The following is a 20,000-nucleotide window of genomic DNA, read 5'->3' as shown; positions in this document are numbered from 1 at the left end:
ACTACCTGCCGGGCTGATCGGGGTAATTGTGTTTGGTATAGGCCTCCAGTGAGGCGTACACCTTTTCCCGTAATGCCTCGACCTCTGATGGGTTTGACAATCCTTTCGCATCTATAAAAGGGACAGTTACATAAAACATAAGAACACATGCATTTCATCATCCTGACTTAAAACTGAATGTTGCTGTCTGAACAAGAAATTTATTTATTCAATCATTCTACACTGTTAGAAAAAAAGGGTAGCACTTCATTTTAAAGTCCTGTTTCACATGTACATACTATTAGTCCAGTCATTTTATGAAAAAAGGTTGAACAAATTGCAACAGAAGCAAATTCAACTGATTTTGTATCCTCAATATGTCCTGAGTTAGGAAAAAAAGCCCAGAAGAATCCCATTAGGGGAAAGTTTCGAAAAAGACCCAAATATAGCCTATTCATACGCCTATTCATTCTTTTTCTTACGTGAATAGGGTAAACATTTTAACCTTTAGATATCACCATGAAAATGACTGAGTTGATTACTTACATCAAGACAAACAAAAAATGTATTACAAGTTTTTTGAAATTGTTTGTTAACATGGACAAACGGTGCATAATCTAATTACTTATGTGCTAATTTGCATAAATACCACAACAGATCTAAACATTGGGTATAGCCAGGTGAAAATGTCTTGTTGAATCTTGTTGACATATAACAGTAAAATACTTAATGTTAAGGTCTGACTGGAACCCATTTAGGCTCCCCATGAACATTAATACATAGAGGCAGGAAGAAGTACTTTAGAAACCAGCCTTTATTAATTATTATTGCAGAGATGGGGTTTGGGGCTGGGTCCGTTAGACTGTTTCTGGGATTCACTTTTTATTTTACCTACCTTTTGTCTTCTGCATTCTCCTTACCATTGTCTCCTGTTCTTCCCTCAGACTCATCCCCCAGAAACAGTCTAACGGACCCAGCCCCAAACCCAATCTCTTAAAAAATAATAAAGGCTGGTTTCTAAAGAACTTCTTCCTGCCTCTATGTATTAATGCTCATGGGGAGCCTAAATGGGTTCCAGTCAGACCTTAACATTAAGTATTTTACTGTTATGTGTCAACAAGATTCAACAAGACATTTTCACCTGGCTATACCCAATGTTTAGATCTGTTGTGGTATTTATGCAAATGAGCACATACGTAATTAGTGTCCATGTTAACAAACAATTTCAAAAAACTTGTGATACATTTTTTGTTTGTCTTGATGTAAGTAATCAACTCAGTAATTTTCATGGTCATATCTAAAGGTTAACATTTTTACCCTATTCACGTAAGAAAAAAAAAAATGAATAGGCGTATGAATAGGCTATATTTGGGTCTTTTTCTAAACTTTCCCCTAATGGGATTCTTCTGGGCTTTTTTATTCCTAACTCAGGACATATTGAGGATACAAATCAGTTGAATTTGCTTCTGTTGCAATTTATTCAAGGTTGACCCCCATTTTGGCTTAAAATGACTGGACTATATGTACTTATTATAGCAATTATAATAACTGGGTTATAACTAGTTACCTATGAACCCTGAACCTACCCCTAAACCTAACCTTAACCCAAGTAGTTACCATATATTATCAGTACTTTCTTGGGTAAGTACACTGTAAGTACACGTACTGTAAAATAAAGTGTAACCAAAAAGAAGTGTTATGGGGTACAACAGTGTGTCCCTAAAAAAGGTCTACAAAAGATACTAACATTACCCTTTAGAGGGGCGAAATGGTACAAAAAAGAAGTACTGCCTCATTGACAAGCTGTTGTAAAAGCACTAAATCATCAAACAGTAACCTTAGAGACCAAAATATTATTATATATTATGCTAATAAAATATAAGAATATATTAATCAATAATATTAATCTATAATATTAAATATTAACATTATATTTTATATAACATCAATTAACATATTCTGATTAAGAAAATCCTATATTGCGATGCAAATATATATATATAAAATATATTATAGTAAGGTTTCATTAGTTAACATTAGTTAACTACATTACTTAACATGAACTAACAACGAACAATACTTATACAGCATTTATTAATCTTTGATTCTTTGTCAATAGCAATTTCAACATTTACTACTACATTTAAATTTGTATTTGTTAACATTAGTTAATGCACAGTGAACTTATAATTAGATTTTCACTAACTAATGTTTAAAAAGATGAATAAATTCTTTAACAAATATATTGCTTCTAATGTTAGCTAATGCATTATCTAATGTTAACAAATGAGACCTTATTGTAAATGGTTACCATTATTTCTGATAAAATGTATTGTCATGAACTGTATTGGGACATGATTATTTGTATCCACCTTTTTCCTACGCCCCATGAAGCTTTACACGAATTATGGGAGTAACATCTGTTAAACGGTAATCAATCAGCGAAATGAACGCAAAACTAAGCTGGGTGCAATGAGATTACATTATTCTACTCACCCTTCAACCATCGAACATTAAAAGGAAATTTTAAAGTGTAAAAGCATTAACAAAGAACTTTCAACAGACCACAAACTACCCCAAAAGATTGATTCTTTCTGCAGCAATATTACGGAGATAGCACACGTACGTCTCCAAGATGTCTGTTAAAGAGCGGTTCATCTGATAAACATCTTTAAAAAGTCAGTTTTACATACATTCTAAAATCATCAAAATCTTAAAGACGTTTTCTAAATGACTATTTAACATCTGACAGAAAACGTCTCCTAGATGTGTTGCAAAAAACTTCTTCCAGATGAAAACACGCACATCAAATTGATGTCGGCGCGAGGCTTTACGTTCATAAACATGAAGGAAAATTGACAGCTCATTCAGTCAAACTGACAGATAAGGCTTATTTGCAGCACAACCTTATAATTTGAAATTAATCGTTTTTTTGAGTGGACCTTCCCCAAACCGGAAGAGCCTCCCATAATTCAAAACGCAGTAGGCTAATTAGGTAAAAGCTGGATATTTATATAAAGCAGCAATGTTATTGACTTGAATGCACTGACACAATTGGTTGAGAACTGAACTGAGCTGATGACATCACATATTTCTGCAGAGCTGCTTTATAGCTGAATTGAACTCATTCCATAATTGATGAACTTTACACAGTTATTGAACGGAACTGAATAATGACACAATTGTCTTTTTAGAGCTGCTTTACAGCAGAATTGAATTCTGTTTGCATCATTTAATCATTGTTTTCCTGTTTATCCCTGTAAAGTTGCTTTGAAACAATGTATACATGCTGTATAAATAAATGTGACTTGACTTTAGGCAGATCTGTCTGTCTGAAATTGTCTGGACCTTGTGAAGGCTCGGGAGTCAGGAGTTACCTGGGTTAAAGAGGACGATAGCTCTTAGACAGCCCAGCTCTGTCTTGTCCATCTGCATGTCCTTCATCTTAGACACCAGCTCTGTTAATACCCTGTAAACATTATTATGTATTTAGATTAGCATATTGATTAAACAAGGATTCAATAACATAAAGAAATGTCAAATCTAAGTGATGCTAAAATGATAAAAATAGTGGACAATGTCATATGGAAGTGACTTATTCTAATGCAGAGGGATCAATCAATGGAAAATCAGTATGCACAATGCTTTACTTGAAAGGTGTGTTTGTGCTTGTGTTTTGGCGGGACAACCTGTCACTCTCATGAGATCACAGCAATAGCAAACCACAACCATCCAATCAATTATCGATGGACAAAATTAAGTCCCGCCCTACATCTTTTTTTGCTCGAGAAGCCGTATCAATCGGATATACAGTACGTCACAATAGGGAGGAAAGACTATCGCAACTTCTGTTTCTTGCCGACTTGGTGTGATACTTTTTTAGAACATGCATTCACACATTTTTTAAGTGTGGGTTTGAGGTGGTGAGGTGGATTCTGTGTTGCGACCTGACCTGTCAAATATCGAGCCCACCCCGGCGCTGTGAGCACTGCTGCGGTGGACGTGTAGGCCGGTGGCCAGAAGGATCCCGTCTTTAACCGTCACTGAACGGTGTGAGAACGAAGCGATGAGCAGCTCGTTCCAACCTAAGCACAAACACACACACTGAGAGCGTGCGGTACATTCTACAGACACATTTAACATCTGAATAGAGGGGTACTGACCTGCTCGAAGCAGGATGACCTGGTCATCCAGAGGGAGGTCAGAGAAGTGCGGGATTCTTTTAGCCCACTCAACAAGAGTGAAGAGCTGCTTGTCAGCGGCCTGGCAGATGTTGGTCACTGGGTCATTTGTCTGAGAATCAGAGGCAGAAATACGTACGTATTAAAGAATTGATCATATGGAAGAAAAATAAGATTAAAATGAAATCTCTCTCCAATATCCCAATTGTTTCTTAAGACAGCGCCAGCATTTGATTTAGAGAAAAAAAGAGGTATTTCTCCTGCTTGTCAAATTGATAAAGACCTTAATATTGCACAACAAAATATTTTATTTCCCCATCTTTAAAACAAGATCAATTTATTTGAGAAGATATAATAGTAAAAGAAAAATGAAATATAATATATAATAGCAAAATATACTATCAATTAAAATACAAAACTATGTACAAAATATAATAACAAAACTATTATAAAAATAATATTAAAATAGCTTAATTAAAGATATATTCTTTGCAAAAGAAAAAGGTCTTGCTCTTATAAAGTTTTTTGTTTCTAAAATGTATCTTGTTTTAAAGATTTGTAGATTTTTTTTTTTCTTGGAAAACAAGACCAGAAATATTTTTATTGATCAATATTTTTTGAGTGCACCAAAGTCTGCAATTAAAGGTCAGACAGTTTAAAAAATATATACATTTAGCATCACTTTCATGGTTAATGTGACACTTCATAAGTGAGCTATTATTTCTCTTCGCTGAATCAGTAATTATCTTTTTGAAAAAGTAATTTTTTCAGGGTTTTTTAGATAGAAATTAATACTTTTATTCAGCAAGGACTCATTAAATTGATCAAAAGTGACAGTAATTTTTTTTATTCTATTCATCAAAATAATTGATCAGTTTCCAAAAAAAACAAAAAACAAGCAGCAACACTGTTTTTTCTACATAGATAATATTAAGAAATGTTTTTGAGCAGTATATATATATCAGCATATTAGAATGATTTTTGAAGGATCATGTGACACTGAAGACTGGAGTAATGATGCTGAAAATACAGCTTTACCATCACAGGAATAAATTACATTTGAAAATATATTAAAATAGAAAACAGTTATTTAAATTGATATAATATTTCACAATATTACTGTTTTTACAGTATGTTTGATAAATACAGCCTTGGTGAGCATAAGAGACTTCTTTCAAAAACAATGACAAATCTCACCAACCCCAAACGTTTGAACAGTATTGTGCCTTCAAAGCTTTTTATAATATCTTTAATATTTATCAGAATTCCATCATGTTAAAAAGTCCAAATGAAATGCAGTTCACAGGGACATCATGATCATATTGCTTTCTAAAAGAGGTGTCTCACCGAGTTGCCCGTGCTGGACTCCATGTAAGCGTCAGTCTTGGGTTCCACTGCAAGCTCAGCATCCAGAATCTTCTCCACTGGCATTTCCTCATTAAAGCTGCAACTGGACTCCACCTCATTATCGCTCTTTTCCCGACCCCGCTGTCTCTCTTCTTGCACCGCTGTACACACGAAAAAACTTCATAATAAACAATAATCGCATAATACACAAGCAAAAAGCAAGGTTCAAATGACCTGCACAAGTCATTGATGGTCTCTTTCATTTGTGTCACTCACCTTCTCTCTTCATGCCCATGGCCAGACACTTCTGATAGCGGCAGTACTGGCAGCGGTTCCGCTGGCGCTTGTCTATCAGACACTCCTTAATTTCTCGACACGTGTATGTGAGGTCTTTCCGGATGGTTCTCTTGAAGAAGCCCTTGCATCCTTCACAGCTGTAAACACCATAATGTTTCCCTATAGGTAGAGAAATATATCTTTCTTTAAACATCCAAGAATACAATTTCAGTCTGGCTCCAGTCAAAGAGAATATCAGCATGGCTAAAAATGCACCAGTGTGTATGAGGGTCATTACCTGAAGATCGGTCTCCACAGATGGCACATATGTGTTTGGAGAGGGACCCCGGGCTGCCGCAGGAGTAACTGCCCAGTCCCGCCAGTCCTGGAGGAGGTTTAATGTCTTCTGAGCTGCTAACACTGTTCAGAGAGTTCATCTGTAGGGAAATACAGAGTAACAAACAATGGCGTGAGCTTGTGTTTGTGTGTGTGTGTGGTTTCCCACTCCTCTTTGAATCACGTGATTGGCTGAATGGGAATGTTCATTTACACCTTTTGCATTCACTCTCTGTGGCTTTGAGCCTTATTAGACATGTGTAGTTCAAGGTGTTTACGTGATCGAAATGTGAAATACTGCAACAATGGAATATAAACGTTAGAGTGCTTCAGCTAAATGTTGTAAATAAAAGTCATTAATTTGCAATCAAACTTGGCTAAGTGTAAAATGAACTTTGTCTTCACCAGTAGAGGGCAGCAAATACTTGGCATGGCAAGTTTTATGAGCGAAACAAGATGATGGTCAAGTACAGATCAGATGGCTTTTATAGAATTAGACATGCATGCCCAGAGAGAGATAGAAAGGTCAAGGAATGGAAATTGAAAACAAACCAACTAAACCCCAACGGGTTAATAGACCAATAATAGCTTAAAAAGTGGATCATGAAGTACAATGTCAGGATGTGCATTTTTAATGAAACTTAAGAGCTGTGCAATTGTTAATGCATATTTCATAAAATGTTGTCTTTCCCCAAACTTTGCAAAGAAGAACTATTTAGCTTTCAACTCAACAGTGCACTAATCTCAAACTTCAAGCATTAGCCTATACGCAGCAACAAACCAACTCCTGCTGCACAAATGCTGTATAATTCATGTATTTTTGACAATTCAACTTTATTTGAATTTACTGATAGTTCCATACCAGGATAGTGTCACACCTGAATATGAGCTTGATAACCCTTGTGAAAAAGAAGTGTGCTTAATAGTACTGAATGTGCACTTGTAGTGTACTTCAAATATGTACAACCTCATCAGTACAAGTGCGTAATTACAAATATATTTAAATACATGATACATGACATATTTACTCACTATAAATAGTAAAAAAAAAAAAGGGGTCAAGCCCAACATGGCTAAACTCTAGGCTTTTAATGGTCTTCACCACAAATTATTGGTCAGAAATTAGCTAAATTTAAGCAAACGCACTCCTTAAAAAGCCATTGCTGTCTCGGATAAACATCAAAGACAGACTTAAGTTTTTGGCAGAATATGGGAAATTGTGTGTGGAGTGATGAATCACAATGAAATGATGCTCCAGAGCGGTTTCTTAGAAAATCTGCCGAGAAATATAATAATAAATGCATCTTTACCACAGTGAAGCATGGAGGAAGAGTGTCATTGAGTGGGGAGCCTTTTCAGCTGCGGGTATTGGTGAGCTACTTCACTGTAAAAAGTCATTTAACATTTTGGAGTATAGGAGAACATTGCAGAATTGCTTGCACTCACGCATTCACACTCACTCAAACATGTTGATTTTTGAGAGCGCTATCCTGAAACGGTGAGCCATTCAGTGAGGCAGAAAGATGCCGGGAAGGTGATGCACAGCAGCCACCATCACATTCACTCTCTTTAATCTGCTGCCTATAGCCCATATATTATTCAGAGCTCTTGGCCCTCGCTCACGAGAAGCATTCCTCTACAGAGGCGTCCCTACTCTCAGGCATGACATTCTCACATGACACTATTTACAGTTAACGGTATGGCAGGTTTCCACAGCTTTCTTGAAGTGTTGCATATTGCGCCCGCTGCAGCGCAGCCTCGATGCAATGATATCTCTCTCCATGTGAGCCAAGGTTATACTAGGGCTGTCCGTCACGCTACATTAGCTCTTTTTAGGCTAGACTAAACTGAATGGGCTGTTCTCCCTCGGGCTGGAGGGAGGCCCTGCAGAGGAAAGGAGAGATGCATTAAAAGAGCATTCTGCATTTGCCTCGCTGCCTCTTGCAGTGAAAGTTTCTCTGATCGGAAGCTTGGATGTTCCGCTAACTCTTCCATGAAATAGCACAAATTATCCAAAGGAAAGAAAAGAGGTTGTGCTCTTTTAGAGAGGATATCGTATAATGGAGAATTTGCACTAGTACGCTAGTACACGAATCATTAAATGTAATGTTTGTCATTTCTGATGTTAAAAGCTGACTTTATGCTCCATCTCATGATATAAACCTTACAATCTTTCATAGACTAGTGATTCTCAACTTTTTGACTCCAAGGCGCTCAGCTGTCCACAACAATATTCAAAGGCCCCCTAGTCCTAGTTTTTTTTCTTTCTAAACTTCTTATAAAGAGAACACCTTTCTGTAAATTAAAAAAGTAACTACAACAAGTGTAATTATTTAAAAATTAAAATAATTAAATTTCAGGATTCCAAAAGTTTTAGGAGCTGAATGTTAGCTGAAAGTAGCTTGTCATAAGTAGTAAAATATATATTCATTATAAAAATGCCCATCGAGTTTTAAGATTTCATTCATTTAAATTGTCTTTCTAGGTATAGAACCTTTCTAGGTATAGAAAGGTATGCATAGGCGTAATTTGAGGATGGGACGGGTGGGACATGTCCCCACCACTTTTTGCTAAGGTCGATATTGTCCCCACCACTTTTGAAACATCTTGCGGCACGAATGTACCAATACAAATAAATAAAACATCTCCAGTTAACTAGCAGAGCATTCATTTAGTTCGTTTGATAAATAAGAGACGATCTAGCGCTGAAATGTGTTGTTTTTTAAATAAAGTGATCAAAGTGCTCGGGATACTGTGTTCTCTTGTGGCTCGCGCACAGTCTTCACTTGGACACGCGCTTCAATCCGTTGTGGAGACTCTCTATTCGTTCCGGTGAAATTACAAAACAAAATGCACACAAACGTGTCCCTGCCTGATATAAACATAATCGGTTTTGATAAAAAAATTAAAAAAAACTATAAGAGTGCGGATAAGAACCCAGAACCTCTGACACGCTTGGCAAAAGTTCTGCCACTGGACCACTTAAATACACGGTTAAAATTGTCGGATCTATTTATTTATTCACGTGAAAATTCTCACCACTAACAACATATATTAGACCTCATTAAACGACAAATTAAACCCAATGTACTATTTAAATCGATTGCTGGACATCGTAATGTTATTGTACATTCATCTGATTTATGATTTAGCATTGTGTTAGCAATGCTTTTTTATTAAACATTTTTATTTATTTACATTAGTAAGCTACAGGTTCAAAACATGACCTGCGCGAAAGAGGAAAAAAAACATTAATGCGTCATTGTACCCAGGACTTCTGAAAATGCAGAATGCGTCTCTGTCCCCAGCACATTTCAAACCAAACTGACGCCCATGAAGGTATGCCTACCTCCCCCATCATGAGTGGACACGCCCCCTACTGCTGATTGGCTACAAGTGTGTTGTAGTGCTCGGTCCATTCTACTTTCAAAAGCGTTTTTTTCAGAAATTGCTTACTGCACCTTTTATGCTTGTTTCGTCTTATTTTAAATCATTTTAATAAATTTTGAGGCCTGTGTGAAAATTTGCTTCCACAACCTTCTGGTTGAGAACCACTGACATATACACTCACTCTGTCTTTCTCTGGACTGTACCTGTGGACTGTTGAGTGCTCCATAACCCATGCTGGAGGTGGTGGGCATGGAGGCTGAAGGCGAACCCAGGGAGGAGGAAGTGATGACTGAGTATGGCGACCCTAGACCATTGATGATGGAAGGGTGATGGTGGGACACCATGGAGCTGAGAGGAGGCTGGGACGGAGGAGAGCTCAGGTGACCATGTGTTACCTGCAAAGAAGAACCTGAGAACAGAAAAAGGTGATTAGTCTCCAGCAAACAGGGAACCTTCTCAGAACTTTGAGAAAAAAAAAAAGTTATTTATACATTGTTGATGGAACTTTTTTCTTAAATGTTTTAGCTGGATGTTCATTTAGCATTTTTTTTAATGTTACTTGTTTCAGAATGTTCTGAGAACATTTAAAAGAAACATTCCCATATATATAGATTTTTTTGTTGTAAAATGCAATGGACTGTTCCGTTAAAGGGATAGTTCACCCAAAAATGACAATTCTGTCATCATTTACTCAAGTTGTTCCAAAACCTGTTTGAAACAACTTGAGGGTGAGTAGAAATGATGGTAGAATTGTCATTTTTGGGTGAACTATCCCTTTAATGTTCATCATATAACTAAGAAAAAACTGTTTTAAAATATTTAATAAACTGGACATTTTGAACAGTCAGAGGACATTAGCAAAACGTTCTTAGAACATAGGTCTGTATCCACCATGAACAGTACTGTGGAACTGAAAATGAATCCACATAATAATTTTTCCATAATTATGCTAGAAAAATTATATTTTTGAACTATTAATATAAAAAATATAAATATTAAACTAAAATAATTGTAATCAATTAATTAACAATGATTAATAATGTGAATAATAATTAATAATCTTGAAAAAGATCTGAATACATGGTTGACCTGTTCATATTTCTCTCTTTTTTCTATTCATCCACTATATAAATAGAGAAGATGTCTTGTGACAATTTGACATTTTCATGCTAGAAATGCTGTGAGACATCTGGGGGCCGTGTCAGTGATGGGGTAATGGTTGGTGGCATTTGCACAGTGTAGGGGTCATAAAAGTGACTAGCTGTGACTGCGAGCACTCATGGATCATCACACATCACATTTCAGACACACATCAAATTTCAGATCTCTCACTCTTTGGTGCAAAATGTACACATGTTCATGATTTATACATTATATAAATGAATATAAATGTTTATATACATAAACATTATAAGTGAAATTTGAGTAAATAATATGCAAAATAGGAGTCTACATCTTATTTGTCATAATTGAATTGTAAATGTATATATGGGCATTATATCAGCTCTCTAGATGTCGGCACTGGTCATTGAAAAACCTGATTGGTCGACTAATAGAGTTAACACTCTTCTTCTTTAGAGAGATTAAAATGGTATGAACCTATATTAAGCAAAGATTATTTTAAGATAAGTTAAATACCTTAAAAATAGAAATTTCAGTTTAAATACTAACACCAAAAAACACGGGCTTTTAAATTATAAAGAGTCTATCATGCAATATGGAAATTAGATGCAGACCCTCACCAAACCTTCACAATACACACATTGTATTTATAACAGTCATGCTATAATCAACCACGTGCACAAACTTAATTAAAAGTCAGTCAAATCATTCCAGCAAGGCATTTTCACTCACTCTCACTGTATTTTAAAGGCATGATAGAGCGGCTGTTTTCCAACTTTGTTGTGATGCCTCCTGCTCCTCACACAGAAATGGCTCTGCCACCGTGACATGCCCTGAATGACCATGTAAAAGCTATCCTCAGCACCCACTCTTACACAAGTCTCCGTGTCCTGGCTAGATTCTGGTGGTATTAATGACTTCTAAATGTCACATTCTGATCTGAAGGAACAGCTATCCTTGGAATGACCGAGTGTGCATATGCAGAGTGCGAATTACCCCACCATAATTGGGGGGTACTGCTCCTTCACTTCTTCTATGACCATCATGGTCCACTACCATATCAATCCCCACCGTGATCGCCAAGTGCAACATGTGTTGTGCAACACACATACAAGGTCTAAACATGCGACAAACTGATAATCAGTAGGCTACAGAATATCTCATTGTTATTATATATCCCAAAGAGAACTGTTTTGATCAACTCCCAAAAGTTAGAAGTTAAGTGCACTGAAATACCATTCTAATTACTAGTAAAAGTAATACCTTTACAAGAAGCCTATTGCCTATTTCAGGGTTTTTCCTGGCTCAAAATGAGGCGGAGGTGGTTAAATCATAATAATGTATTTTAATAATAAGATAATTAAATGTGTATTTTTTTTGTAGATCATCATATAGCCTAATGTGTTTCCCACATTTTTTTGTTGGTGGAGTTTGGTACCTCTAGGGGGGTCCGGGGGCATGCCCCCCCGGAAGAAAATTGTGTACATTTTAAAGATAAATTCATTAATCTGGTGCACTTTGAGTCACCCGAATCCACTATTAAAAATAAATAATCCACCCGCAAACCGCCTATATTTAGATATCTGCATCTGATCATCACATTACAATTATTCAAATTCTTAGTGAGCATGATAATATGGTAACATATCACACTGAAGCAGGCTGATTAAACATTTATTTAAAATAAAAGTTTTTCTTTTGGCAAAATTACATTTCCTTAATAGCCTAAACAGAGGCTTTACTCCCTTCAAGCTTAAATTGTCAATGTTTCATTACATCACTGTTTGAAAACACTAAAAATAATTTTTTGTACCTTTATAAAGGGCATTTTCCCATAATTTTATTAAATGTATGCTCCATCTTTCATTTCAAATTCTTAAATTTGATAAATATATTCAATTAAAATAATTAGACACTAGGCTGTTACCAATCAAATTAAATAATTTACATTGAAAAATTATAACTGTATTAAATTAGATTATTTTAAATATTTTTGAATATATAAATAAGGAATGTTGAAAAGAATGATACTTTATGAAACTAGCATTTTGTCATTCAACGTTGACACTTGCTTGAGAAGTTGAAGTCGTTCTCTATCTCCGTTGCTTCTAGCCACGGTGGTTAAAAATGGTACGGTCCACAATAGGGGTGTCTGAAATCGCTTTACATTAAAATGTTCCTACAGTGAAAATAGGAGTTGACTTATATTGTAACTGTAATTATATTTTTTCACAATATCAGAAAAATTATCTGACCCCCCCAAACCTGATATTTCTGTCCCTTTGGGACAATTCCCTGTAATTCGAACTATGTGCATATGTTCAAAGGGCACATCAACTTTCTTTCACTCTTGCTGGTTGGAGATCAGACGGAACGTTATATTTAAATGGATTCCACTGTAAAACACATTTAGAGCCAGATAAAAAGGAAACCGGAAGTAGATACTCAAACACACAACTTCAGCAGGTCAGCAGAGTTCGTGTCACTGTTCTGTGTCACTGTAATCAGAGACGAGATTAGCCATTACTGTGTTTTTAGCCTCAGACAACTGCTACAAAGCAGGGGATTTAAATGATTTTATGAAGGATCATGCGACACTGAAGACTGGAGTAACGGATGCCGAACATTCAGCTTTGCCATCAAGCAATAAATTACATTTTAAAATACATTAAAATAATATATATATTTTAAGAAACACTATTTTTGATCAAATAAATGCAGCCTTGATTTCATTCAAAAACCATAAAAAAAAATCGTATTAACCCCATACAGAGTACAATTCTTCAATGAAATCCTAACACATCCATAAGGATCCTAAGAAGTGATCACATGTTGTTGAATTTTCATTTGACAAAATGATAAGCAATAATTTGCTTTCTAGTTGAGAAGATTATGAAAGATCAATACCGGCACTCAATCATTCAAACATTCAATAAGCTTGCTTTAGCAAAGCAGAACACCATATGGCTGCATCATGTAACATGAGCCACATGAGGCTGTGATTGCTATGCTGAATGGTTCGATAGGATTTGGAGTGGAGATTTGCCTACGAAGTGTATTGTTGCACAATTAAACCTATATATAATATACAGTATATATATAATATATATAATGTATATTTATACACACACACACACACACACACACACACACACACACACACACACACACACACATATATATATATATATATATATATATAAACATTGCAAGCAAGCAAGATCTATATATACATATATATATATATATATATATATATATATATATATATATATATATATTTATGGTGTATCATATAACCATGTGGGCAGAGCCGCCTTAACCTAATGTTAGGCCCCGGGGCTGAGAGGTTTTGTAGGCCCCCCATCCCCTCGATTTATAGAGTCTCATTTAAAAAAAGTGTAATATCTAGGTAATCTACATCACAGTTGAGAAATTTCAACTTTATGCAAATGAGAAGCGATTTTCGCGAGCGACAACCAATAGGAAAGAAGCCTTTCAGTGGAGCTCAGCTCCCGTCACGTCTCGAGTGCAGTGCAGGCAAGACAGAAGAGTTCGAGGGCGATTTCACTGTTTTATATGATTTGACTGTAACTAACCACAAACATGGATATAATAAAATGATGCATGGAAAAGAAACTGTCATCTCAGTGAGTTTAATCCATACATTTATAGTTCGAGTGTTGTAGTTTTATGATGCAAGTTTAGCACTGCTGCAGTTCATTTTACAGTTTCCCCTGCATTATGTTGACTATTAGGGACAAGAAAATTGATTATTTGTCAAAACGTTTTAGCAATTTATGACAGTATGAGTGAGTTTAATTTGTAGATTGATCGATCGTTAATCTAGTCAATTATTTAATCCACTGAACACTGCTGTGTGGTAATATAAAAACACTCTCCCAACAGCATTCTGTTTCTTTTGAGCCTAATTCCTAGTCAAATTAAAATAATATAGTTGTATCACTTGTGATGGTGTTTTGCATAGATGTGGCCAGACGAGCAGTCTACCAATAACATTAGAGCGACAGCACTACCAACGCCCACAAGCGACTTCACAGTATAGAGACTAGCGACATACAGCGACAAAATCGCTGGCTGTGTTAATGGGCTTTATGGGGCCACGTGGGTCACTCAATCAGCAGACATGTAACGTCCGATTAGAGTGATTGACAGAAAACTTGACAAGTTACAAAACAATATGACCTTTTCAGCTCATCATGAACCTGAACATGGGAGGCCCCTGAACTTGGGAGGCCCCTGAACTTGGGAGGCCCCTGGGCTTCAGCCCAGGTAAGCCCGTGCATTAATGCGGCCTTGCATGTGGGTAACCTATATGATTGTTTTAGGAGGAATAAGAAACTGAATTAATTTTAAAAACCCTTTAAACTGGGCTCCCCTGGAGTACTTATAAGGGTGTAAAATATAAAATAGAATTCAGTGAACTCATTTAAAAATAAATAAACAATAACCTGAGATGACTCAGTTCAATTGTATAGTATTTTAACAATGCTATTAACACAAAAAACATTGACGTCTAGCTTGAAAGAAGAAACCTTGACTCGGATAGAGAACATTGTGTTTTCTAAGGGTTTAGTAAGACCTTGTAGAAGAACATCTTTGTTATTTGATTGTACTTGCTGCTTTGTAGTGGGGGGATGAAAGGATGAACGTCCACCAAAAACCTATAACTGTCAGTCGGCTGTAAGCAGAAATGCGGTTGTACGAATTCATTCAAATTAGCCACCAATTTGTCAAAGCATAAAATAGTTACAAATCGCCATGAGAGTGTTGACTTTTTCTGTTTTGCCATCGCCATGACCTACTTCGCAATTTTGACAAGCTGCAGTTGATTTGTTTGTTCATCTTTCAGGAACACAGCTATATGCTGGATCCTAAAGTATCCATGAATAAGGGGGTGAGGCTGGATGGAAGAATTCCCCTGGGGATGTGTGGCGGACTGATGCTGGATTACCTACTCAGATTAAAGAGATTATCATCCTGTGGCTCACAGGGGAACTGGTTTATTGATGCAAGCCCAAAATCTGATAATAAGGTTTAGTTCTAAATGTCAGGGAAGGAATGTGTGCTGGTTTGGCTTTGTGGTAGTGGGTTTAATACAACTATTTGATAGGCAGTCAATCACTATTTCAAAGACAAACATTTTCAAATTCTTAAAGTCGGCATGAAAAAGAAGCTTGCGATAGGCTTTCCTTCCCTACTGTGACGTATATCCAAGTGAAATGGCTTCTCGAACAAGAAAAATGTGGGGCGGGACTTGATTTTAATTTAATATGATATTTGATATCACAGAAAGCGATGCAGATGAGTAAGTAAAGAAGCTACTGAAATAAACCTCTATCTAGGAATGACCTTGGAATAGGAGTGGCACAACCAAGAGCGATCTGGAACATGGTTTTTCTCTGAGACTGCCCTTGGGAGAGACTGTCATAACTGGGGCAGAAACATTGTCAATTAGATTAGCAAGCTGAATAACAACCCAGTTGAAGGTACTCACCATTGGTGGTGGGGGCTTTTTCAACTGAATGTTATCTAATGGATCAGGCATTGCTTTCCAGTGTTTTTGTGTTGGTCTAGAATAGCTACAATCTACATTGAATGCAAGCAAATGCATGCAGAGCCCGATCCCCACAGATTTGGTTAACAGCTAATCTGTTTTGTAGTGTTATGTTATTGTAGTAAAATTCAATAAAATGTTGAATCATTCCATACTTTTTCAACTGCAAGCACATACAGATGAGAGGTCAGTCTTATAATGGTTGCCAGGTTTCTTTTTAGAACATGAGAAGGGCAACACTTGCTTTCAGTTGCAACAGTGAAGGTGGAATAGGATACGGCGGTCTTTATCTAAAGAGACCACCACAAACACAAGGAAGAAAAAGGGTCTTTAAACACCCAAGACACAACACTGGCCTTGTACGTGTTCATCATGCCCTCTATTCACTGTTTACTGGAACATGAGCTAAACACACGACTACAAGGGCCTGCCAAGGCCTCTCTCTTTTAGGATACACAAAGTCATGAATCATCAGATGTATATGATTTGTCCATTTCAAATTTGGAGACATTAGGAGAAATTCTATGCAGCTGTAGCTCTCTTTTTTCTGCTGTGTCATTTTGTGTCCCTTATATATCCTGGCTATACATGTGTATAAAATGAATAGCATGACAACTTCCATTGTTTTAGTTTTTTTTTTTCTTTTCACATTCATTTTGCTATAGGCTACCTATACCTATGGCTATATGAAGAGTTCAGATGCAAAAGCCTCTAAGTGCCATCTGAAATTTTCTTCTAGAATGATCATTTTTATCAAGCTTGTATATTTAAGTTCAGTAATTTCACTTAAATTACAATTCATAGGTAATTTTCATTGCCATTTAAGTGAAATTACTGAACATAAATATACAAGCTTGATAAAAATGATCATTCTAGAAAATTTCAGATAGCACTTAGAGGCTTTTGCATCTGACCTCTTCATATATATATATATCTTAGCATGACCCCGTTGTGGCCGTGTGCGGGCGAAAATTCTCCGTGCGTGAAATGACACGCGCGTAACGCAAATTACGCAGCTCGAGGCAGCGACTGACATTATAAAAGAGCGCGCAACTCATCAAGAGACTGAGAAAATCTTAAAATAGACTTCATAGTCCACAATTTGCCTCCGAATAACAACGGTATCCAGGGTGAGATTAATAAACACAACAAGGAGGGTGTTAATGAAGGCAATAGAATGACTCCAGGCTGGATGTTATGTGCTGTGACAAGCAGTTCGGGCCCTTTGTGAGAAATGTCCACACACTTTCACCCCAGAGACCTGAATGATTGACTGTACAGGTGATAAATAATATTTCAGCAGTTTAATTCACACTAAATAAGTCATCCTAACAAAAGCTGGACGACAAATGAGTTGCCTCAGTCATTCACAAGGAAAGCAGTAAACCATTCTCGGGAGGATTTCCTAGCTAAATTAAACAAGTCGTTCGTGGTGGTAAAAAATAATGTCCTCTTAATAGTCATTAAATGATAAAAACAAAACAAAAAAATGTTTTAACATAATGTCACAAAAAAACAAAAAAAATTATTTTGACCCCTAGCCAACTGCACATGGTAGATTGTGAAGTCTTTATACGGTGAAAAACGAATTGAAGAATGTCATCACTTCATAACACAAACCGAGCGCGTGTAGAGATGCGTTCTTCATTAGAAGAGTAAAAATAGACATTTTCCACATAGTTGATTTTCTGAATTCTGATATTCTATACCCGTGAATGGTTGATCCTATCTGGGTTATTTTATACACTTTCTAAGATTCAAACTGTTGCTAAATAAATAAATAAATAAATAAATAAATAAATAAATAAATAAATAACCCACGACACACTGCTGTCCATATACCAACTAGCCATTAATAACTACCCGACAGCAAACAGTTTAACAAGAGGCGCTCTGGAAAGCTATAAATTACATAACCGCAATTAAAGTGCCAACCCCTGACCCTGACTGAGAGGCACAATCTTTATCACCTGATTTTAACATTGGCACTGGTTCCAAGTCAATACACATGACACGACTGCGCCGATAACTCACGCACGTACAATTTATGAGCATATCAAAGTCCGTCTGAAGAATCCGTACTTCAGATAACATACGGCACGGGGGGACACTCAAACACCGAGGTTTGAAAAGAAAACAGAACAGACTTCCGGGAATAAAATAAGACATAAAACTACGAAGCACTTACTAAGATGCAGATATGTGTCGTTATTATCCATGTTTTGGCGAATATGAAAGAACTGTCCAGTTTTCCCGTAAAGTGTCTTGTTTTGCCGTTGTGGACGGCAGCATCTCCCCGCTGCTGTCCGCGATCTAACTGAGGATTCGCTGCGCACACTTGGGGCCCCACCGAGGGGGTGGCGAAGCCAAGACCTCTCCCAATGACAGCCTACTCAAACTGTACAATTCACAGAATGAAAATTATTCAAAATACTATTTTTTCTTATAATAACGTATTATGATTCACTAAAGTAAAAAAAAAAGAAAGATAAATACTTTTACTAGTATTTTTGTAAACCATCACACAAAATATTTTTTTGTAATATGCAATACAGCTAGCTTGATGCTACTTTTTGTGTGAATATGATTTAAAGCATGTTAACATTTCAGCTTCATTATAATATTTGTTATTTGTTGTCTTATACTCAGACTAGTGTGGGTGAATCATGCACTAAAGACTATGGCACACTGTAACATTTGTAGAGTCAATAAAACGATTTTGATATTAAAATTAATGCTCATTTAAATGTTTTCATTCAGCTAAATATATGGACTGAAAGCGAGAAGATGCCATAGGGTTGTCAAATGAAATAAATATAGAATTTATAAACAAATAAAATGTTTAATACTAAAAAATGACTAGCGTATAGGCTAATAACCAGAAGAGGTTTCATTAAACCTGTATCAACACCAAGTAATTATTTTAGATTAGCATTCTCGTTTGCAGTTTTACTGGGTCGGGGGATTATCATAATATTCTTTGTCCACAAACTGCTTAGTGCAAGATCTGCTGACCATGGCCTTTGAGATTTTGGAGAGGGGAAAAAAATTCTACAAATTCCAAGCACTCAGTAGTCCCCACAAGGCTACCAGAGGGTCTGAAGACCCCTCGACGCCCCCCAAGATCTCTTCAGAGTGAGGGGTCATTTAAGGGTGAGCTCCCACTACCTCAGGAGGTTATTCAGAAGTCACCGGCATTCAGAGTGTTGAACTCCTGTTCAAGGGGGACACTGAGAGAGAGAGAGCGAGAGAGAGAGAGAGAGAGAGAGAGAGAGAGAGAGAGAGAGAGCGTTAGTGATGACCACTCTGTCAGTCCATGAGCTGGGCTGTCGAATGGGAAAAGCACACTGGCTCCCATCCTTGTAAAAACACAACATAAAAGAACACAGGGGGATGCTAACAAAGATGAATGGCTTCTCTTCCAACTCATTCCACACTAATCAGGGCCTTTTCATTTGTTCCCTGTTAGATAATGTAAATTTGTGGAGTCAAAGAAAGGGACTAAAAGGACAATTTATCAACCACCCTTTTATCCCTCTAATGGAGCCACATGTTCCAGAGCATTACAATCGCCCTGATCTGCAAAGTATATTAGAGCTGAAAAGGGGGTAACAAGAATGAGGATTAGATTTCAGTGCGAACATGAGCGACGTAATGATTCCTGGTGATGCATTCAATCCTGTTGCTTTCATTAATGAGGAGAACGGCAAACACTTTTCACCGTGCAAGGTGCAATTGCTTTTTATATGGCTAATGTAAATGAAATTAAAGGAGATCAGGTGGTCAAGAGA

General features: G+C 36.7%; 1 protein-coding gene across 2 annotated transcripts in view; it reads right to left on the bottom strand.

Moving 5' to 3' along the window:
* The window catches only part of rxrga (retinoid x receptor, gamma a), a 19,181-nt gene extending 628 nt beyond the window's left edge, over positions 1 to 18,553 (bottom strand). Inside the window, exons 1-9 of one of the 2 annotated variants that reach the window (XM_082171848.1) lie at positions 18,398 to 18,553; positions 9,713 to 9,918; positions 6,082 to 6,220; positions 5,784 to 5,963; positions 5,508 to 5,668; positions 4,143 to 4,272; positions 3,932 to 4,064; positions 3,357 to 3,448; positions 6 to 111 (exon numbers count right to left, since the gene is read on the bottom strand). In XM_082171848.1, the coding sequence (XP_082027974.1) occupies positions 6 to 111; positions 3,357 to 3,448; positions 3,932 to 4,064; positions 4,143 to 4,272; positions 5,508 to 5,668; positions 5,784 to 5,963; positions 6,082 to 6,220; positions 9,713 to 9,918; positions 18,398 to 18,428 (1,178 nt within the window). In that variant the 5' untranslated portion in view covers positions 18,429 to 18,553. Of the gene's footprint in view, positions 1 to 5; positions 112 to 3,356; positions 3,449 to 3,931; positions 4,065 to 4,142; positions 4,273 to 5,507; positions 5,669 to 5,783; positions 5,964 to 6,081; positions 6,221 to 9,712; positions 9,919 to 11,363; positions 12,207 to 18,397 lie in introns of those variants that run through there. The other variant, XM_082171849.1, reaches the window with a different exon arrangement.
* Positions 18,554 to 20,000: the final 1,447 nt, after the last annotated feature.

Source organism: Leuciscus leuciscus (assembly GCF_965113295.1).
Source record: "Leuciscus leuciscus genome assembly, chromosome: 6".
Lineage (NCBI taxonomy): Eukaryota > Metazoa > Chordata > Actinopteri > Cypriniformes > Leuciscidae > Leuciscus > Leuciscus leuciscus.
Note: the sequence above shows the minus strand (reverse complement) of the source record. Positions and strands in the feature narration are given on the sequence as shown.